Source organism: Protopterus annectens, chromosome 4.part0 (genome assembly GCF_019279795.1).
Source record: "Protopterus annectens isolate FY-2018-M chromosome 4.part0, PAN1.0, whole genome shotgun sequence".
NCBI lineage: Eukaryota > Metazoa > Chordata > Ceratodontiformes > Protopteridae > Protopterus > Protopterus annectens.
This window is the reverse complement of record NC_056733.1, coordinates 213967558-213994262: the sequence shown is the minus strand read 5'-3', so window position 1 is coordinate 213994262 and position 26705 is coordinate 213967558. Positions and strand designations below refer to the sequence as shown.

At 39.4% G+C, this 26705-nt stretch overlaps 2 protein-coding genes across 3 annotated transcripts in view; one reads left to right on the top strand and one right to left on the bottom strand.

The window, feature by feature from the left end:
• CENPX (centromere protein X) overlaps positions 1-24204 on the bottom strand; it is a 940759-nt gene extending 916555 nt beyond the window's left edge. Inside the window, exon 1 of the mRNA XM_044068219.1 lies at positions 24038-24204. Coding sequence (XP_043924154.1) covers positions 24038-24073 — 36 coding nt within the window. The 5' untranslated portion in view covers positions 24074-24204. The remainder of the gene's footprint in view (positions 1-24037) is intronic.
• Positions 24205-24306: 102 nt separating this feature from the next.
• LRRC45 (leucine rich repeat containing 45) overlaps positions 24307-26705 on the top strand; it is a 1637099-nt gene continuing 1634700 nt past the window's right edge. For both annotated transcript variants that reach the window (XM_044068217.1, XM_044068216.1), the window contains exon 1: positions 24307-24420. The gene's annotated coding sequence lies outside the window, so the exon portion shown is untranslated. The remainder of the gene's footprint in view (positions 24421-26705) is intronic.

Below are 26705 nucleotides of genomic sequence, written 5' to 3'. Positions count from 1 at the left end.
CGCCACATAACGCAAGCACTCAGGTCTCTCAACAGCAGGTACAAATATGACTCAGTCATTGTCCACGCTGGTGTAAGCGACCTGAGACGCACCTCCTTGGACTACATGAAAAGAGACATTGAGGAGCTCTCTGATTATGTAGCCCAGGCAGGTATGACCCTGACCTTGAGCAGTATCCTACCTTCACCAAGAATGATGCCACAATACAGAGATAAGATGATCAGCTTTAACAATTGGCTTAAACACTGGTGTCATTCAAAGGGGATCCAGTGTCTGTCTGCCTGGGATGACATGCTGGACAAGCCACGCTGCTTCGCAAGGGACGGCTTGCACCTGTCACCCCTGGGATTCCGGATATTGGCAAAGGCTCTTGCCACCCCCATAGTGCCTTTTTAGGCAAGGCTCAAATTCTAAACCTACCACCCTAGAACACAAAAAAGGAAAAAAACTAAGGGTAATGCTGCTCAATGCCAGAAGTTTAAATCTCAAACTGCACGCACTCGAGGCCCTTCTCAGTATGGAGAACATCGATGTCTGTGCTGTGACAGAAACCTGGTTCAAGGCTCCTGAGAGCACCCCAGCGCTATCAGGTTTTACCTCATATCATGCGTTCCGGCCCCAAAATCCGGACAATACCAAGAAAGGAGGGGGGGTATCCATATTCATCAAGGACACCCACACCTCAAGACTGGTGGCAATGCACGATGCATCGGAGACCATCCAGGTGCAATTAACCATAGGCAAGACTGCTCTGCAAATTGTAGCATGTTACAGGCCACCCTCACAAACTCAGGAACCTCACATGGCCTTCCTGAAAACACTAGAGGGAATAAATGTATCACCAAACACCATCATACTAGGTGACTTCAATTACCCTAATATAGACTGGGAACACTACTCAAGCCCAAACACCCTAGCCCAAAAGTTCCTGGAATTCATAAACTCAAATGCCATGGAACAACTAGTCACCATCCCACAAGAGGAGATAACATACTTGATCTCATCATCACGAACATGGGAGCACAATGTTCAACACTGGAGGTGTACCCTCACTGGTAAGATCAGACCGGAAACTAATCTCGCTGGAGGACCTCAGCCCACCCCCACCTGAAATAAAAAAGACCACAGTAAAGAACTTCTCAAAAGCCGACTTCACACTTCTAAAGACTAGTGTGGTCTCCTTTAAGGCCCCCGAGGCGGCGGAAAACAGTACTCAAGCCGCTGAATCACTTACAAATGCCTTCTACCAGCACCTGCAGGACTGCATGGATAAGGCAATCCCAAGCAAAACAAAGACTCTTTGTACCAAAGGCAAGCGTCCAGTCTGGTGGACCCCAGCCATAAACAAACTCTACAACAAAAGGAGGAAGCTACTACAAGATAGAGCAAAATCCTTAAAAGGTAAGACACCCTTGATCACTATAAGTAAAAAACTAAGAGCTCTCATAAAATCATCCAAAGCAAATTTCGAGAGAAAAATAGCTAAAGACTCAAAAGACAATCATAAGGCCTTCTTTAGCTATGTTAGAAACCTGGGAGGAAACTCCCAGATATGCTCAGAGCTAGTTCAAAATGATGTGAAGATTATTGATCCTACAGACATTGCCAACATACTGGCTGACAGGTTCAGTGCAAACTTCTCCCCCCACTCCCCCCCAAAAGGAGAGATATCTATACCAAACGATTGCAGCCCCCCAAACAGCTCCAGCGCCCAAGTGAGAACTGCTCTCTCCAAAGCAAAAAACACAGCATCCATGGGACCTGATGGTGTCCCCGGCTGTGTGCTCCATGAACTCAATGAGGAATTAAACCCACAGCTGGGACAGCTGTTTAATCAAAGTCTTACCTCTGGATACGTACCCAGGGAGTGGCGCACTGCAACTGTGGTACCACTTCACAAAGGCGGTGCCTCCACCGACCCTGGAAATTACCGGCCCATTAGCTTGACAAGCCTTATCTGCAAAGCCATGGAGAGGATCTTAATGGACCTCATAAATAAAGACATAGGGAATTTGCAGACTTTGGATCCAACCCAGTTTGGCTTTGTCAAAGGCAGATCATGCCTTTTAAACTTGGTTGACTTTTTCGAAACAGTCACCAAAGCCATTGATGAAGGAAAGGCAGTCCATACAGCCTACCTCGATCTGGCTAAGGCCTTCAATACAATACCCCACTCGGGTATCATTGAAAAACTCATCAGCTTAAATGTCAACCCATACATCACAAGATGGGTTGCAAACTGGCTGAGTGACAGAACCCACAGGGTCAGAGTTGCTGGCGCCATGTCAGACTCAAAGCCTGTCACAAGTGGTGTCCCACAGGGCTCAGTCCTGGGCCCACTCTTGTTTGGCATCTACTTTTCCCAAGTACAAGCAAACACAGGAGGGTTATGGCTGACAAAGTTTGCAGATGACTGCAGACTGGGCCATAGTAGAAAACACATCTGACACAGATATCCTTCAGAAGGGTCTCACAGAAACGGATAACTGGTGCCAGAGCCACGGCCTAAAGTTAAATGCCAAAAAATGCATAGTCATACCCTTCGGGAAAAACAAGGTTACCCCTAGCTACCAAATAGGTGGCAATCCACTGAGCACAGAAGAAGTTATCAGGGACCTGGGGACCCAGGTTGATAGTAATCTGTCATTCGACACCCATGTAGCTAAAGTAGTTAGGAAGACCTTCTACATTGCCCACCTTATCATGGAGGGATTCTCATCTAGATCAAGGGAGGTCATAGTCTGCCTTTACACATCACTCAACAGACCAGTGATTGAGTACAATGCCCAATTCGAAATGTATCTGACCCGACACTTGCAGCAGCTGGAGAGGCCACAAAAGTTCCTCACCAAAAGGATAAAGGGTCTCAAAAATCTGTCCTATGCTGCCCGACTGAAAGAACTCCAGCTCTATTCAGTCGCTACCGCTTGCTCAGAGGTGACCTTTGCCTAACATACAAGGCCATGTCAAACCCAGATTTGATGAATATGCTTCACCTCAAAAATCTAGATCCATCATAGCCACAAGGGCAGGAGACTTAAACCTTGACATGGCTATTAATAGGACGTGCTGGAGGGATAGATTCATCACCCAAAGACTCCCTATGCTGTGGAACAAAATCCCGGTACATGTGTGGCAGAGCACCTCGCTGGCCTTGTTCAAGAGAAATCTTGACCAATGGATGGGAGATCGCAGATATACCCCAGGGATTACCTCAGTGTCACTGCTCGACAGAGGCACAGCAAAATAATGGGTATAGTTCCCCATACTAAAGGGGTGGCGTAAGCCACAAAACGATGGGCTAGGCTTGTAAATGCCCTCGGGCAGATAGCCTAGTATGAACCTATGAACCTATGAACCTATAAGGATATAAAAATATGTATATTTATCAGCAAAACACTGAGTACATACATCTTGCTTAAAAAAAAAAAAAAAAAAATTATATATATATATATATATATATATATATATATATATATAAAAACATAATATAACGTGACATTAAAGGGACATTCACCATTAACTATTAAATTTCATTCGTATCAACATAATCTGGAGCCATATCATAAAAAAAAAAGATGTGTAAAAAAAATGTTATAAATATATTTTTAAAAAATATACATATAAGAAATATATGTATGTATAAGACTAACATTAATTTTATCTAATTAGAATGTAATAATTATTGAGATATATATATATATATATGTATAAGATATATATATATATATATATATATATATATATATGTATAAGACTAACATTAATTTTATCCGATTAGAATGTAATAATTATTGATATAAATACTTTAATGCTTATATGGTCTATCAGTGAGGAAGGGTTTGAGGGAAACTCTGTCATTAAGTCCATGGGCCTTGTCTGCTTGCATCTTCATAATCCATCTAGCGCCTTGTTTTTCAGTAAAATTCTTCAAAATACCAAGCCTAGATGTTCTATTTACTAGCTCTATGATGGTAAACTTAAAACTGTGTGTTACGTCATGGGTAATAATATGTCTTGCTAGTGCATTAGTGTCGTCTTCTCTATTCATGGAATATATTTGCTCCCTCACACATTCACGCAGACTTCTATTTGCTTTCCCCACATAACATGATTTGACATTTCACGCACACAGCAAGATACATCAAATCTCTCGTTTTACAATCAGCATATCATTTAAAAACATTTATATCCTGTATCCGGGTGGTTGAAAATGTTCTTACTCGACATATAGCTACATTGATTACATGATCTACAAGAATAAGTGCCCTGTCTAGCTGATATTGGAGCATTCTGTTTCGATTTCTCATAGCATATCAAGCGTTTCAGAGACTTGGTGTTCCTACAGGAGAACTGGGGATGCTCACCTACTATATCGCTAATTGTATTGTTTATAGTTAATACATCCCAATTCTTATAAAATATGTCTTTGATCTTATTATTGTTATTAGTATATGGTATTGTCACTCTATTGACTGTCAGTGTTGACTTCCTTATTTCATCTGGACTATCAATATCAAACTCTTCCTCACTGATAGACCATATAAGCATTAAAGTATTTATATCAATAATTACTGCATTCTAATTAGATAAAATAATGTTAGTCTTCTTATACATATATATATATATATATATATATATATATACATACACATACACACACACACACACACACATTAATATATATATATATATATATATATATATATATATATATATATAAATATATATATATATATATATATATATATATATATATATATATATATATATATATATATATATATATGCATTAAAGTATTTATATCAATAATTACTGCATTCTAATTAGATAAAATCATGTTAGTCTTCTTATATACACACACATATATATATATATATATATATATATATATATATATGTTTTTCTTTTTCCTTGTATGTATATTTTTTAAAAATATATTTTTTTACGCATCTTTTTTTGATGGTATGGCTCCAGATTATGTTGATATGAATGAAATTTAATAGTTGATGGTGCATGTCCCTTTAACATCACGTTATATTATATTGTTTTTTTTATATATATATATATATATATGCGCATTTTTAACCAAGATGTATGTACTTGGTGCTTTGCTGATACATATTTTTATACTTATATTTTCATAAAAAGTTTATATTTATATGTCTGTGTGTATACATATATATATATAATATATATATATATATATATATATATATATATAATATATATATATATATATATTTCATATTTTTCATATACACTTTACATTCATATACATTCAGTTTTATACACAAGTGCAGGATTAGGAATGAAGTAAGTTAAAGTTAAAGATGTTTATTAGGGTTGTTTAGAATGAGATTTTAAATGTTTTCATATAAAAGATACAGGAAATGTGAAATGTATTACAGGATATGATGTCAGATGTTATTTGCGTTTCTACTGGATAACAACTATTATAAGAATGTGAATCAATGATCTAGGCATATAGTCTGATGAAGCGTTCTAAGAGACGGTGAAAGCACTAACTACTGACCTGGTCTCCTGTGCTGTTTGTTACAATAAAGTCAGCTTTGATTGCCATGGTGTGCCTCCGAGTTCTTGCTTTGGATTTACTGATTTTTGACTTCCTTGAGGCACTTTACCCTTTTTTGTGGTTTCTTCACTCAGTTTTTTTCTTACATAGTTTGTAGTAGTCCTCTCTGACAGTTGTGGTTTACATACACACACACAAACACACACACAAGTACTATTTAAGTGATCGAAATTAGTAATCCGCGGTGGTGCAACGGTAGCATTGTTGCCTCACAGCAAGAGGTTCTTCCATTCGATTCTCAGCTAGTGTGCAGGGAGTGCCTTCTGTGTGGAGTCTGCATGTCCTCCCCATGGGTCGAGTGGCGTTCCAAAAGACATGCGTGAATGGGCGTGCCTTTATTGAAGGTTGGGCGTCGAGCTGGCAACTCGGCACCGTGAAAATCTACTGCCAATCATTAGCGGACCGGAATTCCGCTGTGGCAACCCCTAACTGGTTAAAGCCGAAAGACAACAACAACATATACAACACACACAGGTCCTATTTAAGTGATCGAAGTTTAGAACTTCGAATTTCAAATGCCCGAAACCATATGATTGAAGTTGTAAAACTCCAAACACTTAAACGGACATCTCCATACAGCACGGAATGTGAATATTCCCTTTTCCTCGCTGTAGTGTGATCTCGGAGTTGGTATAATTTACTAGAGGGGGTGGGGGTGCAGGAGGGCTTGCCTTCCTGCATATATTTGTTTTTTTTCTTTTTTTATGTTTGAAATGACAAAACTTCGATCATATGTTCCCGACCATATCAGTTCGATGTTTTTTTAATTTTGATCATTCAACTTAGACCCATATATATATATATATATATATATATATATATATATATATATATATATATATATATATATATATATATATATATATATATATATATATATATGGGTCTGTTTTTATTTCCCAAAAAGCCAAAATATCGACGAGCACAAGATCAAGACCAAAATCATGAAACATGAAATAACAAATCGCTAAGTATTCTCAGGGCAAGTGAATACTTGTCCAATGGGGGGAATTATGCCGTTTCTCCACTGTAGTGCGATCCCGGAATTGGTGCATATATATAGTTGGGGGGGGGGGGTTTAGGTGGTGCGCTGTTACTGTCGTTTTGGGCAAGTATTCATTTACCCTGAGAAGACTTACCTGATTTGTGATTCAGTGTTTCGTGACTTTGGTCTCGATCATGTCGGAGTCGGTATGTTTATATATATATATATATATATATATATATATATATATATATATATATATATATATATATATATATATATATATATATATATATATATATATATATATATATACATACATACATACACACACACACACACACACACACACACACACACACACATTCAGGTGCGTGTGTGCACATTTTAGATATATATATATATATATATATATATACATACATACATACATTTACACACACACACACACACACACACACACACACACACACACACACACACACACACACCATCATCATCATCATATTTTGGCTTTTCCCGTTAGGGGTCGCCACAGCGGATCATCTTTCCATTTCTTCCTATCCTCTGCATCTTGCTCTGTCACACCAACCGCCTGCATGTCCTCTCTCACCACGTCCATAAACCTTATCTTAGGCCTTCCTGTTTTCCTCTTACTTGGCAGCTCCATCCTTAGCATCTTTTTCCCAATATACCCATCATCCCTCCTCAGCACATGTCCAAACCAACGCAATCTCGTCTCTCTTGCTTTGTCTCCAAACTGTCCAACACGAGCTGACCCTCTAATATACTGATTCCTAATCCTATCCATCCTAGTCACACAGAGTGCAAATCTTAACATCTTTAACTCTGCCACATCCAGCTCTGACTCCTGCCTTTTGTCAATGCCAGTGTCTCCAAACCATATAACATAGCTGGTCTCACTACCCTCTTGTAGACCTTCCCTTTCACTCTTACTGGTACCAGTCTGTCACAAATCACTCCTGACACTCTTCTCCACCCATTCCACCCTGCCTGTATTCTCTTCTTCACCTCTCTTTCACATTCACCATTACTCTGAACCGTTGATCCCAAGTACTTAAACTCGTCCACCTTTACCAACTCTACTCCCTGCATCCTCACCATTCCTCTACCCTCCCTCTCATTTACGCACATATATTCCGTCTTAGCCCTGTTGACCTTCATTCCTCTGCTCTCTAGAGCATATCTCCACCTCTCCAGAGTCTCCTCAACCTGATTCCTACTCTCACTACAGATCACAATGTCATCTGCAAACATCATAGTCCACGGGGCCTCCTGTCTGATCTCATCTGTCAACCTGTCCATCACCACTGCAAATAAGAAAGGACTCAGAGCTGATCCTTGATGTAATCCCACCTCCACCTTAAACGGATCTGTCACTCCCACTGCAGTCCTCACCACTGTCACACTACCCTCGTACATATCCTGTACCACTCTTACATACTTTTCTGCCACTCACGACTTCCACATACAATACTACAACTCTTCTCTAGGCACCCTGTCATATGCTTTCTCCAAGTCTACAAAGACACAATGCAACTCCTTCTGACCTTCTCTGTATTTCTCCAATAACACTCTCAGAGCAAACATTGCATCTGTAGTGCTCTTTCCTGGCATGAAACCATACTGCTGATCACTAATCATCACCTCCCTTATTAACCTAGCTTCTACTACTCTTTCCCATAACTTCAAGCTGTGACTGATCAATTTTATCCCTTTGTAGTTACTGCAGCTCTGCACATCACCCTTATTCTTAAAGACAGGTACCAAAACACTTTCTCCACTCCTCAGGCATCCTCTGACTTCCCAAAATTTCATTAAACAATCTAGTTAAAAATTCCACTGCCATTTTTCCTAAGCACCTCCATGCTTCCATTGGGATGTCATCTGGGCCAACAGCCTTTCCATTCTTCATAGCTGTCCTTACTTCCTCCTTGCTAATCTGTTATACTTCCTGATTCACTATCCCCACATCATCAAACCTTCGCTCTCTCTCATTCTCTTCATTCATCAGCCTCTCAAAACACTCTTTCCATCTACTCAACACACTCTCCTCTCTTGTGAGTACCTTTCCCTCACTATCCTTTATCACCTTGACTTGCTGCACATCTTTCCTAGCTCTGTCCCTCTGTCTAGCCAATCGGCTACAGGTCCTTTTCTCCCTCTTTAGTGTCCAATCTCTCATACAACTCTCCATAAACCTTATCCTTAGCTTTCGCCACCTTCCTCTTTGCCATGTGCCTCATCTCCGTATACTCACGTCTACTTTTTTCATCTCTTTGACAATCCCACTTCTTCTTCGCCAGCCTCTTCCTCTGTATACTCTCCTGTACTTCCTCATTCCACCACCAGGTCTCCTTGTCCTCCTTCCTCTGTCCAGATGTCACACCAAGCACCTTTCTAGCAGTCTCCATTACTAGTTCTGCTGTAGTTACCCAGCTATTCGGTAACTCTCCACTGCCTCCCAGTGCCTGTCTTAATCCTTCCCTAAACTCCACTTCACAATCACCCTTTTTTAACTTCCACCATTTAATCCTTGGCACTGCTTTCACACTCCTCCTCCTCTTCTTGATCACCAACGTCATCCTACAGACCACCATTCTATGCTGCTTAACTACACTTTCCCCTGCCACCACTTTACAGTCTCTAATCTCCTTCAGACTGGCCCTCGTACATAGGATATAATCCACCTGTGTGCATCTTCCTCCACTCTTGTACGTCACCCTATGCTCCTCCCTCTTCTTAAAATACGTATTCACCACAGCCATGTCCATCCTTTTCGCAAAATCCGCAATCATCTGACCTTCTGCATTCCTCTCCTTAACACCATACCTACCTATCACTTCCTCATCCCCTCTGTTCACTTCACCAACATGCCCATTAAAGCCCACTCCAATCACTAGTCTCTCACCCTTGGGTACACTCACCACAACTTCATCCAACTCGCTCCAAAATTTCTCTTTCTCATCCATCGCACACCCAACTTGTGGAGCATATGCAATAACAACATTCATCATTACACCATCAATTTCGAGTTTCATAAACATCACTCTGTCAGACACTCTCTTCACGTCTAAAACACTCTTGGCATATTGTTCCTTTAGTATAACCCCTACCCCATTTCTCCTGCCATCCACACCATGATAGAACAATTTGAACCCATTTCCTAAACACCTGGCCTTACTTCCCTTCCATCTGGTCTCTTGCACGCACAATATATCAACCTTCCTTCTCTCCATCATATCAGCTAGCTCTCTTCCTATACCAGTCATACTGCCAACATTCAAAGTTCCTACCCTCACTGCTACACTCCTAACCTTCCTCCTCTCTTCCTGCCTTGGCATGCCTCGCCTCCTCTTCTCCTTCGGCCAACAGTAGCCCAATTTCCGCCAGCACCCTGTTGGCTAACAGTACTGGTGGCGGTCGTTGTTAACCCGGGTCTCAACCGATCCGGTATGGAAATATGAAATGTTTGCGCCATAAGTTATGTGGCAGAATTTTTACGCCGGATGCCCTTCCTGACACAACCCTCCCCATTTATCCGGGCTTGGGACCGGTACAAAGAAATGCACTGGCTTGTGCATCCCCAGTGGCTGTGTTTATAATATATATATATATATATATATATATATATATATATATATATATATATATATATACACACACACACACACACACACACACACACACACACACACACACACATAAATACAGATACACACATACAAAATGTCAATATAACAAAAGTTCCAATAGACTTGACAGTTTTGAAGCTCCGTTTTTTGATACCAGTGGTTTCGTTTTGATACTGATGATTTTCCACCTCATTAAATTATACTGCTAATTTTCCACCTCATTAAATTATACTGCTAATGAAAGAGATGAAAGTAATTAATGAAAATGGAAATCTTGCTGGAGCTGAAAAAGGCAGGCAAGAGAATCAAAGTAGTATTGCTAACTTTTTTCTTCTCCCAATTCAAACTTGAGAAATAAAAATAATAATTATAATAGCAGTAAGAGAGGAGGAAGAGCAACAGGACAAGGAAGAAACCGGGGAAAGAACCATTTATAAATCTGGACTATTATAATAATAATTTTGACATTTCTTGCAATATTGTTAATCAAAGTGCTTTTGAAATTACTAACATTCATAAAAAAAGTTTTAAATAAATGAATGCATTTTATTCCAGCACAAAGGGTAAATTTAGTACATATTCTTATTGATATTAGATTATTTACGAGAAAATTTTACTTAAAATATGCCCTTAATGAAGTTACATCTGTGGAATTTCGTAATAAAAATGCTGTTAGGATAAAAAGTAATTTTAACCCTAAACTGGTTCCTACACTTGATACTTTTTAAAACCTTGTGATGAGGAAATTCAATACGCTTTTAAAAATAAAAATATAGGAACAAAATGGTTTAAATTAACCTATGAAGAAAATAAAGCTTTAAGAGAATTTAGCAAAAAATCGAAAGATACACATGATGAAAGCAGATAAGGACATGAGGTTAACAAGCATGGATCAAGAGAGATGTACTAGTAAAACAGAGGAACATTTACGTGAAGATACTTGTTATAAGTTAAATTAATAAAGAAGTAATAGAATTGAAAATTAAAAATATCGACAATAATTTATTAGACTTGTTCAAACAAGGATTTCTAACTTTAGAAGAATATAAATTCTTGTTTGTTGAATATCCACATCTTGGTAAGTTTTTTTGAATTCCTAAGTTGCACAAAAATAAGGAAAATCCTCATTTTAGACTGATAGTTTCTTTTCATAAAACTAAAACAAAATATATTTCCGAATATTTAGCTCACATGTTTAATCCTATAGTACAACAAACAATTTTATATAAAAGATTTGTTGGTCTTTATTTAAATATTCTATTTCCCAAGTTGATGGTTTTATGGTCACCCTGGATGTTGAATCTTTTTACACTAGTATAATTCATCAAAAAGGAATAGAGTTTGTTTGTTTTTGGGTAAATATACTGATTTCGGTAATATTAAAATAAATACAATTTGTATATTGTTAGATATTGTGCTCAATAATAATTTTTTATTTTTGATGGTAAAATTTATGAACAAAGGCAAGGCATAGCCATGGGAGCTAAAATGGCTCCCTCTTATGCAAATTTAGTATTGAGTTAATGGGAATATGAAATTTAAATTACAAGGTTTTAAGAAAGCTGCACTTTATAAACGATTTATTGACAATGTGTTTTGTTTTTTTTTTAATTGGAAAGGGTCTAATGAAGCCTTTCTGTATGAACTTGAACAAAGTATTGATTTTTTAAAATTTACTGTGAGAAATAAGGGCAATAAAGTTAAATTTTTGGATCCTTAATTTATATTGGATAAAACTGTGTCCTGATTTCTTTCAAATATTTTTAAGAAAATGAATACACTAACACTGCTAAAAGAAGAACAATAAAACAAAAACAAAAGTCAAACTTTTGAACTGTAGGAACAAGAACCAAGAATCACATCTGAAATTAGCGCTTTACTTTTAATTTTATCAGAACTTCTTCAGAAGCTAGATAACAAAGTACAACCATTAAAATATAAAGACATTTAAAAATATTCATCCAATCACTTTCAAGTTGAAAAATATCACTTCCTATCCAATTTCAAGGAAAAAAAATGACATCACTTCCTATCTAAACAATTTCAAGTAAAAAATGACATTACTTCCTTTCTCAACCATCTTAACACACATTTGATGTTCAAATTGTCATTCAGCCCAAGAAGAGCTTCAGAATTTAAAAAGAGCTGTCATTGTAACTCTTTAAATTCTAAAAGGGAAATGACATCCCTTATAAATGTAGGAACTTGTTCAAACACTAAAAAAAAAAAAAAAAAAAAATTTCACACCCTACAAAAACAGACAAGAAATTCTATGTTTGGCTAATGCATTTTTAGTGTCACGATTTTTAATAGCAATCAAATGTTCTTTAATATGATCACTCAAACATCTGGTAGTTTTTCCAACATAAAAACAAAAACACCCTATGCACACACTTAAATAAACTAAATTACTAGAATGACAATTAACATAACCTTTAACTTTTAATAAAAAATTACATGAAAAATATTGTTTGCAAACAAATATACGTTCACAAACTCTAAAATTACCAAAAAAATACATTCCAATAAGCCCATTATTATCAACAATCTCAAAATTTCAAACAAAAACCGTTTGGAACATCAAACAGTAATGCTGAATTTCTGCATATTAACTAGGTGAAAATATTGAATATCAAACGTGATGTCCGTATAGGAGCTCAGGTAAGTGTAACTCCTGCACTTCACATCACATTTTTTGCAGGGGTCAGGCCCTTCCCCTATGCCCCCACCTATATATTCCAACTCCGAGATCACACTACAGTGAGCAAAGGGATGAATGTCCCAATCCACAATGTATCGCAATCTCTATTCATTACATCGAGTTCATATCAGCGAATGCAGAGTGGCATTCGGTGATATGAATTATTGATCATGTAGCGGTTGGCAACACAGGAATCAGCCATCTGCTGTTTGCTATTCCCATCTACAGAGAATCTGTGTTTGAGATTTTGAGTGTAAACCATGTAAAACTCAACACACATATATGTAAATACTGAAAACCATCACCAGACACTCAAGGTATAAAACAACAAATTATACATAAACCTTGCGGCATGGCTAACCTCAATTCTTATCTCCAAATAAACCACCGAAACTCAATTTTTAGTGCTTTTGTTCCTTTTGTCTTTATAATTATGGAACTTGTCGCCTCACAGTAAGACGTTGTCCTGTTCGATTCTCAGCTAGAGCGTCTTCTGTGCGGAGACGTGCGTGAATTGGCGTACCTTTGTTGAAGGTTGTGTGTCAGAGCTGGCAACTCGGCACGTAAAAATCTACTGCTAATCATTAGCGGACTGGAGTTCCGCTGTGGCGACCCCTAATCGGGAAAAGCCGAAAGAGACAACATTATAGAACTTCTTCAGAAAAAAAGTCATGGTAGCTATTCATTAATTTTAGTCATCGTTATTAATCCTCTTCCGCCCCCCATATTTATATACGTTGAGGTATTATTTTGTTTTCCTGCACATGACCAACCCACTGTAATCTGCTCTTCTTGAACTTCCCTGCAACTGAGGTTACATTGGCTTCAGAAAGTGTACACATACTTGATCTTGACATGATCCATAATGTAGAAACAGATGTTATTTAAGTGGAAAACTAAATGTACTGCTGTTAAATGTACTGCTGTTATAAGAAAATTATGCAATCCCTGGATGCAATAAACAATCATACTAGTACAGCAGCTACCCAAGATGCCTATTGGAAGACCATCTTCATATAAAGCATTTGTAAAATGACCACAGAGTCCTCAGATCATATATTATATTAGACATTATGCATCGCAGAAGCAACACAAGATCTAACAAGGTATTTTTATACTTCCTGCTTTTGAAATGTGTCTACTTCTCATGTGACAGCTAATCAGAATCCTTATGGCACACGATCCTTAAAATATCAACTGGAAGAAGCCATCATCAAACTAAGATAGGACAATAGTAGGAGTGGTTTAGCACTCTTACACCAAGCATCACATTCCTCAAAAATAGTGGGAGTGAAAGGATTTATGAGACAATCCCTCTCTCAACATTTCCCTATACTGAATAAATCAGTCTCCATTGTATTAGTCACACTATGCTAACAACATATTTCAAGGATTTACCAAACTCTTTGTGACTTGTTAGTTTACATGGAGGGCAGAACTAGCAACAAAATCACTTACTTACTTAGTATTCCAGAAGAACTGAAGAGAGTGCACTGGCAACATTGCCATTTATACTACATACATGATAAAAATATCTGCTGCTTACTTGTAAATTTAATAATTCATTCTACTGGACACTCTATTTGCTCCCCTACACCTCAAAACTCTGGAACAAATTATCACTCCAACTAAAGTTAAGACACAAATCAAAACCATTCAAATCCAAGTTACGGAAACAACTGGTTGACACACTTGTGGACTAGTACCTACTCCATACTATCTCACTCAGTCAGCTTATTCTAAACTTACAACCAGTAGAGAAACAGTATTAATCCCCCATATAAATCCCTTCCTTCATTCCCTCACCCTCCACTTCCTACCTTAATTTCCCATACATCTTGCATTCTATAGCTTTCACTATGTTGCATTCGAATATCCCTTTAATTTCCTATTATCCATCTAAACTTTACTCTTCATACTAGGTCTATCTTGGTACTACAATCTACAATATCCTCCTCAATTCTTCAATATCAAAATGCCACTAAACATCTCCTTCTTTTCTCCTAATCTGCTGAACTACAATGAAATGACTGCGCTCTCACTTGATATTAACACCTAACCAGTAGTGTATGATACACAACTTCTAAAGTATTTTGTATACAGATCTATGCTCTGGAAATGTACTTTATGTTGTATATCTGGCATGCATTACATGATGCTTATGAACTATTGTACTCGGCATACAGAGTTATGTTCCTTATTTTGTATACAGATCTATGCTCTGGAAATGTACTTTATGTTGTATATCTGGCATGTATTACACGATGCTTATGAACTATTGTACTTGGCATACAGAGTTCTGTTCCTGTTCACTAATGCGCTTGCTTATGGTTCTGCTTAACAATCATGAGCCTGCACTTTTTTAATGCTACTAACTCTGTGTTTGGAGCTTTTTTCTCCAGGTGTTTGATGAAAAGGGGCTTCTGCCAAGGCAGACTCACTCAATCAACAAAATAAATCAATCAAAATATACAGATCTATAAAAAGGCATCACAGGGGTTACCAGAGGCCTGAAGAGACAATGCAAGAGAAAAGCTTATGCAAGCTGAATGATTAGCCTTACTGAGATACGTGCTGTAAGCACTCCTCTTCGGAAAATAAATTGTAATGGTTAATAATGCACATTAACTGTAATTTTTTTCAAAAGTGTCATACAGTTATAGGTTTTGGGAACTAGACCTGTACGGCTTGAAGGAGTACAGGCAAAGAAAACTAAAACATTTAAAAGTTATCAGTAACGGCCCATTTTAAGATCAAACTTCCATACATATTCTGTGAAGATCAATCACATTCAAAATGTTCATAGGTTCATACTAGGCTATCTGCCTTAGGGCATTTATAAGCCTAGCCAGAGTGTGTTTGGCTTTTGCCACCCATTTTAAATTAATTTTTATATGCCCTTTTTTGAGGTTAGTATACTGTGCCTCTGTCTAACAGTGACACAGAAGTGATACCCGGGGTAAACCTACGATCTCCTATCCACTCATCAAGATTCTTCTTGAAGAGAGTCAATGAGGGACTCTGCCTAACCTGGACTGGGATTTTATTCCAGAGTGAAGGGAGCCTCTGGGTTATGAATCTGTCCCTCCAGCATGTCCTATTTATTTCAGTGCTGAGGTTCAAGTCTCTCGAGCGCGTAGCTCAATGGGATTCGGATTTTCTGAGGTGCAGTATGTCCATTAATTCCGGGTTGGACATGGCTTTATACGTCAGGCACAGATCGCCTCTGAGCAGGCGGTATACCACTGAGTAGAGCTGGAGTTTCTTTAACTGGGCAGCATATAGCATCTGTTTGAGCCCTTTGATCCTCTTGGTGAGGTACTTTTGGGGTCTTTCCATTTGCTGCAGGTGTCTGGTAAGGTACATCCCAAAAGGGGCATTGTACTCAATTATGGGCCTGATGATGTGGATGAGTAAGATGACCTCCCCTGATCTAGATGTGAATCCCTTCATGATTAGGTGGGCTATATAAAATGTTTTTCTAACCACTTTGGCCACGTGGTTGTCAAATGAGAGATCGCTATCAACTTGGGTCCCCAGGTTCCTAATTACTTCTTCTGTACTTAATGGATTACCACCTATGTGGTAATTTGTGGGCACTTTGTTTTTGCCAAAGGGGATGACTATACACTTTTTGGCGTTTAGCTTGAGGCCATGGCTCTGGTACCAGTGGTCTGTTTCTATGAGGCCCTTTTGGAGGATGCTTGTGTCGGCTGGAGAGTCGATTATGGTGCCCAGTTTGCAGTCATCTGCGAACTTGGTCAGCCACAGTCCTTCCGTGTTAGCCTGTACCTCCGAGAAATATATACCGAACAAGAGAGGTCCCAGGACTGAGCCTTGTGGGACGCCACTTGTAACTGGTTTGGAGTCTGACATGGCTCCAGCAATTCTAACCATGTGGGTTCTGTCCTTGAGCCAGTTTGCAACCCATCTAGTGACATAGGGGGTTATATTTAAGCTGGTGAGCTTATCTATAATGCCCGAGTGGGGTATTGTTATCGAAGGCTTTTGCGAGGTCCAGGTAGGCTGTGTGGACCACCATCCCCTCGTCAATGGCCTTGGTGACTTGTTTCAAAGAAATCAACCAAGTTTAAGAGGCAGGATCTGCCCTTTACAACGCCAAACTGGGTAGGATCCAGTGTCTGTAGGTCCCCAATATCTTTATTTATGAGGTCCATGATGATCCTTTCCATAGCTTTGCAAACCAAGCAAGTCAGGCTTATGGGGTGATAGTTTCCAGGATACGTTGAGGCACCATCTTTGTGGAGAGGGACCACTGTTGCTGTACGCCACTCTTTGGGTACATATCCTGTACTAAGGCTGAGACTGAACAGTAGTTTAATGTCTGGGTTTAGCTCTTCTTGGAGTTCATGTAGGACACAGGCCGGGACACCGTCTGGTCCCATTGATGCTGTGTTTTTTGCTTTGGAAAGGGCGGCTCTTACCTGAGCATCTGAGATGTCAGGGGGGTAGCACTCTGCTGGGATAGATATTTACCCTTTTGGTGGGGAGGCGGGGGGAGAAGTTTGCGCTGAACCTGTCAGCTAGGATGTTGGCAATGTCTGTGGGTTCGGTGTATTTTTTGTCATTTTGGACTAATTCTGAGCATATCTTGGAATTCCCACCCAGGTTCCTAACATAACTAAAGAAAGCCTTGTGATTACCCTTGGTGTCCTGTGCAATTTTTCTCTCGAAGCTGGCCTTAGACGATTTTATGAGTGCCCGTAGTTTTTTGCTACTACTGATCAGAGATGCCTTCCCTTTTTGGGATTTTGCTCTATCATGTAGTAGCTTCCTCCTTCTATTGTATAGTTTGTTTATGGCTGGTGTCCACCAGACAGGAAGTCTGCCTTTGGAGGATTGGGTCTTGGTTTTATTTGGGATTGCATGATCCATGCATTCCTAAAGGTGTTCATAGAATGCATTTATAAAGGATTCTGCGGTCTGGGCCGTATTTTCCACAGGCCCGGGGGTTTTGAAGGATTCCACCTCGGTTTTGAGGGGTGTGAAATTTGCTTTAAAGAAGTTTTTCACTGTGGTTTTCTGGGCAGGGGGTGGGGTCGGGATGTGAATATCCAGTGAGATTAGTTTATGGTCTGATCTTGCCAGTGAAGGATACACTTCTGGTCTGGAGCATAGAGTCCCCATGTTGGTGATGATCAGGTCCAGTATGTTTTCCCCTCTTGTGGGAGTGGTAACAAGTTGTTCCATAGCATTTGAGTTTATAAATTCTAGGAACCTTTGGGTTAGGGTGTTGGAGCTAGAGTAATGCTCACAGTCTATGTTTGGGTAGTTGAAGTCGCCCAATATAATGGTGTTTGGAGAGACCTTCCTATTTTCCAGTGTTCTCAGGAAGGCCGAGTGGGGTTCCTGGGTTTGGGAGAGTGGTCTGTAGCAGGCTATAAACTGGAAGGCAGTTTTACCCACTGTTAGTTGCACATGGATAGTCTCGGATGCTTCGTGCCATGCCACCAACCTGGAGGTGTGGGTATCTTTGACGAATATTGATACTCCCCCTCCTTTTGTGGTTCGGTCCAAGTTTTGGGGCCGAAAAGCATGGTATGAGGTATAACCTGGTAGTGCTGGGGTGTTCTCGGCAGCCTTGAACCAGGTTTCTGTTACTGCACAGATATCTATGTTCTCCATGCTAAGGAGAGTTTTGAGTGCGTGCATCTTGAGGTTTAGACTTCTAGCATTGAGTAGCATTACTCTTAGTTTCTTATCCCTTGTGATACCTATGGAGGTGGGTTTGTCTTTTGAGCCTTGCCTAAAAAAGGCACTATGGGGGTAGCAAGAGCCTTTGCCAATATCCGAAAGCCCAGGGGTGACAGGTGCAAGCCGTCCCTAGCGAAGCATCGTGGCTTGTCGAGCATGTCATCCCAGGCTGACAGGCATTGGATCCCCTTTGAATGACACCAATACTTAAGCCAATTGTTGAAATTGATCATCTTGTCTTCATATTGTGGCATCATTCTTGGTGAGGGTAAGATGCTACTCAAGGTCAGGGTCATACCGGCCTGGGCCACATGCTCAGAGAGCTCCTCTATGTCTCTTTTCATGTAGTTCAGGGAGGTACGTCTCAGGTCATTCACACCAGCATGGACAATGACCGAGTCATATTTGTACTTGCCTTGGAGTGACCTGAGTGCTTGTGTTATGTGGCGGATCCTAGTGCCCGACAGGCAGCTCACCGTGACCTTCTCCTTGTTCAGCCTGGTGAGCGGGACGTCAGTGTGCCTGGCGATAGAGTCAACTATTACAAGTGTATCAGGTGTGTTGTTTAGCCTTAAGGGCTGTGACTGTTCGGCACACTGGCTTTGTGAGCTGTGTGTTGCACGTGTTTTGTTTTGGGTTAGCGGTTGCTTTGGTGTCTGCTTTGGAGGTCTCTGTTGCTTAGGCAGATTTTTATTTAGAGCCTCCGAGTATGTTTTTGTGTGTTTATGTGTTTGGTTTGCTGTCGTTGTAGTGAGTGTGGTTTCCTTCTCCTCCTGACTGGTTACGCCAGTACTGAGTTGAGAGAGCTTAACCTCCATTTTGGCTATATGGTTGCATTTCTCACATGTGTTGGAATTTGTTGGGAGGAGGAGTGGGTTGTCTGTGTACATGAGGCAGTTGTAACATTGCCTCAAGATTCCTAGATTCACCAGCTGGACCGGAGAGGAGATTGACAACTGACCTTTGGACATGCTAGAATAGTATTGGGAATTCCTTTATAATTGAAAAAAAGGGCCAATGGGGAACAAGGTACTCAAGGGGAGTTTGTGAGGGTGTAGTGCTTTTAATTTTTTAGTGCTGACTTATATAATTGCTTTAGTGAGCAAGTGCCAGGTAACTTAAATGCAATGTGTAACAGGTAACTTAAATGCAAAAACGACAAACAGTAACTTTCTTTCAAGTGAAACAAGGAAATAAGTACAGTAAGCAATGCAGATATCACTAGGGATCCACAGAAGCTCTGAAAAGCCGCGTTTTAGGTGGAATTAGCGTTTCAGGGAAATAACAAGCAAACGAACAACAAGCATACAAACAAAGTTAGATTCAGCAGACCTGGATCTAGTCTATGCTACATCAAACAAGGTGTACCAATTTCAGTAAAAAACAATTCAAATATGCAGGCGCTATAAGCCTTTAACCAGAAATTCCCAGCTCAGAAGGGCAGAGTCCAGCCTCTCCTCCCACAAGAGTGCAGACCACAAACCTTCTTAATGCAAAATAACTGGCCTGAAGCCCAAGTGCTTAAACCAGAACTAATACACTTTTAGAATAACAGACACTGAGCCCTCAATCAGCAGTTCCCAACTTAGAAGGATGTAAGCTACCTGTCCTGCCACCACAGTGCAGGCCACAAACCTTCCTAATGTAAAACAACTGGTCTGAAGCCCAAGTGCTTAAACTAAAAGGCTTAGAATGAGTTACACCAAGCAGTAATAAATACAATTGAGTACTTTTAAGATGACGCAAAAGCAAAATAAAGTAGGAAGAAACACAAATACAGTAAAAGCCGATTTTTTTTTTTTTTTTGAGTGAGCAAATGAGATGGGCCCAGGAGTTACAGGACAGAGACAAGTGCAAATGCAGGCCTTCAAATCAGAAAGTTGAGAGAGTTGGAAGACCGCCCAAACGGCCAGTAACTACAAATTCTGGGCCAGAACCACTCCTTATGTGGTAGACAGGTTACCCAATGCTTACCACTCCCACTGATATGCTAGAAGGCTTCCCTCCAACACAGAAAGGCTTGGGGGGCTCAGAAGCTTACAAACAGTCCTGGATACAGCAAATCTGTATCTGGAACACTAATTACAGGAAAGGTAGGAAACAGGCTTACAATTTTTTTTTTCCAGAAAAGTAGCAAAAACATGTTGAGCAAATGGCCCATCCTATGTGGGGGAGAACTTCTTCCCCCAAATCATCTGTTCTTATTCACTCCTTATATCTATGGACATGGTGAAAAAAAGAAAATAAGACTGCATAATGTGAGCACTCAAGCCATAAGGTATAAGGCTGCCTTATCAAAAGTTTAACAACCATTAGCAGTTTTCATCAATAGTCTGGTAGTTATCAGAGGATTAAGGCTATCAATTGTTAATGAGTTGTTTAATGTAGTCTGGGGTTAGATTCCATCAGCCTCTGTTTGCCTATTGTGTGACTCTGAACAAAACACTTAACCAGACAGTGCTACCAGGTAGCCCCTGAAAGGGGACACATGTTCATAGGTTGTTACAAGGCTATCAGCCCTAAAGCCTATACAAGCATAGCCAATTAATTCCCCGGATATTTCTTCCCACAATATTTACTTCCCTGGACCCCTGTCTAGCAGGGCGACTGACGTGATCCCCGGGGTGAATTTCCTATCTTCCATCCAATCGTCAAGGTTCCTTTTGAAGAGGGCCAACGAGGAGCTCCGTTTGACAAGTATGGGCAGTCTATTCCAGAGTATGGAGAGTCTCTGGGTCAGGAATCTATCCCTCCAGCATGTTTTGTACATTCTGTTGACAAAGTTTAGATCCCTGGAGCGTGTGGCTCTGAGGGATTGGGATTTCTTTAAGTGGAGCATGTCCAACAGCTCAGGGTGTGACATGGCCTTGTATGTTAAGCAGAGATCACCTCTGAGTAGACGATATGTCACAGAGTATAGCCAGAGTTTTTTTTAGACAGTCAGCATAGGGCATCTGCTTTAGGCCTGTTATTCTTTTAGTGAGGTATTTCTGCGGTCTTTCCAGCTGTTGCAGATGTCTTGTGAGGTACATACCAAATGAGACGTTGTACTCTATAATGGGTCTAATGAGGGATGAGTACAGTGGGACAATGACCTCCTTTTTTCTGGATGAAAAGCCCTTAGTGATGAGGTGTGCCACATAGAAGGATTTTTTGACTGTTGTGGCGATGTGGTTATCGAAGGTGAGACCACTGTCCACCTGTGTCCCCAAGTCTCTCATCACACTTTCGGTGTTTAGTGTACTGCCACCTATGTGGTAATTCATAGGTACATGGTTTTTCCCAGCCCATGGCTCTGGCACCAAGCATCCGTTTCTGTAAGGCCCTTTTGTAGAATATCCACATCATTTGGAGATTCAATAACGGCTCCCAGTTTGCAGTCTACTGAAATTACACACACACAAAAAAAAAAAAAAACACACATGTTCTGTGCATAGTTTATGCAGTTCTTCTGTTATGACTACTCTGCTCAACAAAGCATGCCAAGGCCTTCTATGTAAGTAGACAGTGCTCCCTCCACTACATTTGACACAGCTATTAAATACTACTTATTTACACCACACCTTAGCACTACCCTCCTTGTGGTAATGCTACATTATTTCTCTACCACTCTAGGTTACAGGAACAGAGTCCACAACACCTCTTAAAATGAGGAACATTTCTCATAATGAGGTACACAAACATTTCTTCTTCATTACAATTCCATATTGGAAGGACCTGTACCGTATTCAGTGCTTAAGAATTAATTAACTGATATTGATGCTAAAAATACTGAATCACATCAACTCATCAAAAAAAAGTTTCTAGAAGTATAAAACACATTTTAACCAGGGCTTCCCAGTTGAGGTTGTTTTAACCTGTTAGTACACATTTTGCCAGCTTGTTCCACATTATAAAAAGTAATGTTCCACGTTTTGGAGATAGAAGGATGACAGCTATGGCTTTCATTCATAGCAACTTTTCAGTTCAAGAGTCAGGGACAAATAAAAAAAATGAGGTGGAAAATTTCAAAAATGTCCAGAGGTTCCTCACAAAAAGAATATACAGCTTTAACATGTACTATGCATATGGCCTCAAAGCACTATCCTTCTATTCTGTCCCCTGCATTCTTTTGAGGGGTGATCTGTGTCTGGCATATAAGGCATCCTAGGATCCTACTCAGATGGAATTCTTGCGTATCCTCAAAATAAACAGCATCAGAGCTAGCAATCCAGGGACTTGCTTGTGACATAAACAAGACATGTTGGAGGGTTAGGTATGCGTTTAAAAAAATACTCCTTCTTTGGAACAGGATTCCCATCCAAGTGAAGCAGAGTTCTTCCCTAACCCTACTCAAGCGTAACCTGGACCAGTGGATGGGAAATCAGAAATTCACCCCTGGTCTGCCTGACTGCCTCCTATGTCTCTAATGGAAACAGGCAACCTGTAAATGTTTGACCATTCATACCCTAAATAACCTCTAGGGTACCAAAGTTGTTGGGATGCATTGCCAAGCTTAAAAAAATCCCTTATGGTCATTAGCCTACCACACACCTATGAAACTAAAATCAGTGACAATTTTTATATATTACTCTACTTTACTTAAAGTTAACGGAAAACCAGAATTTGTGCCAACATTCATTTTCTGAATAAAAAGTATGAAGATTTACTGGAAAATCAAAATGATATGAGTGAAATACTGCAAGAATCAGGGACAGTTGATAGGTATGCCCCACACTGCTCCCAGTCAAGGCTCACGTGTGTCATTTCCACTTACATCTCAACTGTCCATATTTTCACAGACTGTCCAGATTTTTGCCCCATATTTTGTTCTGCTTCTCATAAAATTGAGGTTTTTCTGGAAAATCGTTGGCAAATCATTAAAGATTAAAGTCAGAATACCTTTCAGAAAATGTATGGTAATACAAAATCTATTATTGTATCTACTTTTAAAGTTTGTAAGGGCAATATTTAAACATTTTCCCTATTTTTGGGCATTTGTCCCCATTATTTATGGCTTTGTCTAGATCTCTTGCTTTAAGAGGTTGAGAGGTATGCACACATACCTCTCAAACTCTTAGCTCAAGAAATCTGGATAACGCCAACAAACAATGGGGGGTGCAAAGGCCCAAAATAGGGACAAATTTTAAATAGTGATCTTATAAACTTTGAAGATTGCCAGAAAATCCGGTTTTGAGTCAGCCCTCAATGGTTTGCCAGTAAACCACAATTTTTTTGAGGAACAACCCAAAACTGCAAGCCAAAAATCTGGACAGCTGAGAGGTATCCCACACCGGTAAGACAATAGGCCAACAACTTTGTGCAGTTCACATGCCGTGACATTAAGCATGATTCGTTATATACTTAATTACACTACTTACTCGACACTTTAGTTCTCACTCACCTTTTTAAAATTGGCGCCTTCATTCCCGCTCTCCATGTTAGTATACGATAACTATTTAGAAAAGAATTACCTCTACAATCTAACCACCAAACACCGTTCAGCCACACCTCTACGCGAATTTACTGGTTAATGTCTCTGTCAATCTCACTAATTATAGTGCTTCTTTACATAATATTGGTTTGTAGGGTCTCGGTAACGAATGCAGTCTGGGAGTAGAAGTAAATAGTTACAAGCACTACACTTCCCATCAGCCCTTGCTCTTCCTGGTTACGGGCGCAATTGTATTAAGAGATGCCTTGGATGTAGCGGTCTCATAAGTTTAGGAAAGCAATTGGACTGCTGATGTACTGGTATTGTGGTCGGGGCTGGTGAGCTCTGAAATGGTAAGTATTTATATTATTCTCTTTTTTTTTCTCAATACTGGATATTTAGACAGAGGTGTCATGGGTGGAAATCTGACATTTGAAAGTAAGTTGGTTGTTTATGAGGGGAGTGTTAAATATGAATTAAAAAGAATAAGAAGAGTGTTTAAAGGAGGTGAAAGGTTAATTTATTCTTTGGTGACCGGATCAGTCACAGTAGGCTAGTGATCTCTTTTCGGGTGATACTTATATTACAGTGAAGTGTTTTTCTTAGCTGGTAAGCATACCTCTCGTGTACCTCATTACGAGGAACGTACCTCATTTGGGGTCTTAAAAAGTTCATGTTCCTCGAAGTTCCACATTGAAAGAGTCTGTCACACATTCAGTGTTAGGAATTTTTTTAAGTGAAATCCATGGTAAATAGAAATTAATCATATTACTTCATTAAAGGATCTTTATAAGAAAACAAACATATTTTAACCATCCTATGACTTCCCTAGTTAAAATTGTTAGTACGCCATTAGTATGTGTTCCACATTTTGCCCATTTGTTCCACATTACGAGGGCTAGTGTTCCTCATTTTGGAGATGGAAGGTTGAGAGCTATGCTGGTAAGATAAAAGCAACATAAAGGGAAAAGAGGTGGCAGAGTTTGAGAACTGCACTGCTAGGAATGGGGAGATTATTGAGGGTGAAGAAGCTGTATGCTGGGGGAAATGGAATCATCATGACTGGTATTGGGTATTCAGAGGGGAATCAAATGGGAGTAGAGTTGTATAAGAAAGACAGTATAGAAAATAAGTTATTGTAGGAAAATGCATTATATAGCACATTTTATCAGGCAAGTGTTCTGTGTCTCTTACTGGTACACAGATTAACTTATTTTCTTAGTTAAAAATTGTATCCAGTGCTACACTTATCAAATGCAGCATCTCATTTTCCTTCTATTTTCTGTGTGTGCAACAGGTTGTGAGTTGCCTCCAGTTTGCAACCCCCACCCCCCACACCCCGAAAAAAAGCAGGATCCTTTTTCAGGTTCCATTTTATTGACCCTGTTAGGGATACAAGTCCAGTAATACTTTAGCTGATACTGACTATGTAGAATTGTGTCTGCATGTTAAATTGGATGGAAGCTTTGAGGGACTGTTTACTCTCTGATTTAGGTTGGTGCAAGTAGGAATGCCCTTGCAGGTTGATTAAGACTGTTTGAGTGCCACAATGTTGCTGGAATATTACTGCCTTTATATGTAGAATCCATGGATATTGTTTCTAAGTATGTTTTCTAGTGTTTCATTTATGTTGCTTACACCTTAATTGGTAGTTATTGCAGTTATAGAAATAATCATTTTTTGCATGATATGTAGTGTATATGTTGGTGATCCCTTGCTGTGTTTTACTACTGGATACCCCCCTGGTCTGACACCTATGTCTCTGTTGAACAGAGGTGGCCATTAAATAATGCCCTAACTAACATACACCCCTTTAAATAACCGGTAAGGCTAACTCATGGACTGCATGGCTAAGCTTATAAACACCCCAGTGGTCATTAAGTTAGTGCACACCTATGAAAATTTGATAGAATTGAGCAGTTTAATGATTTCTTTCCCTGAGTCCATTCATGAGCTGTCTTCAGTTTTGGAACATAAACTGTCCATGTATGAAGAAGATTTTTGTTTTTAATTTTATTCAGTCTGGAGTAACAGAGGCACTGTGTGCTGTGTTTAGGGATTTTGATTAAACAGATATAAGAGGTTTGAGAAGAGAAACTGGATAAACAGTTCACAAAGAAACAGTGTGAGGATATATGTATGTATCCTAAATATGCAACAAAATCTAGAATATGTAGGATTTTTGCTTGGAATTGTTTTTATATAGATATTTTTATACCGCAAGTAGACTCCAGAGAATTTTTCTTCTGACCACAAATGTTGGAGGTGTGAATGGGAAGAAAGAGGTAACTGGGAACACATTTTTTTGGGAGTGTGGAGAACTGGCAGATCTTAAGGATTCCCCATGGGATGCACTGCCAGAGATCCTGGGTGGGCAGATTGGTGTAAAGAGGGAGATTATTTTTTTCTGAGCTATGATATAGCATTGGAATTGCCTAGATGTGGTAAGGCTTTGTTGTGTCTAATTATGGTGGCTGCCAAAAAAGCAATTATTAGAAAATGGAAATCAAAAACTAAATGAACTACACTATAAGTAGTGAATATAGTAACCAAGATAAAATAACTGGAACTGAGATATTTAGAAAAGGGTAAGAGCAAATTACATAGGAAAAATGGAAATTGTGGGAAAAATACATAT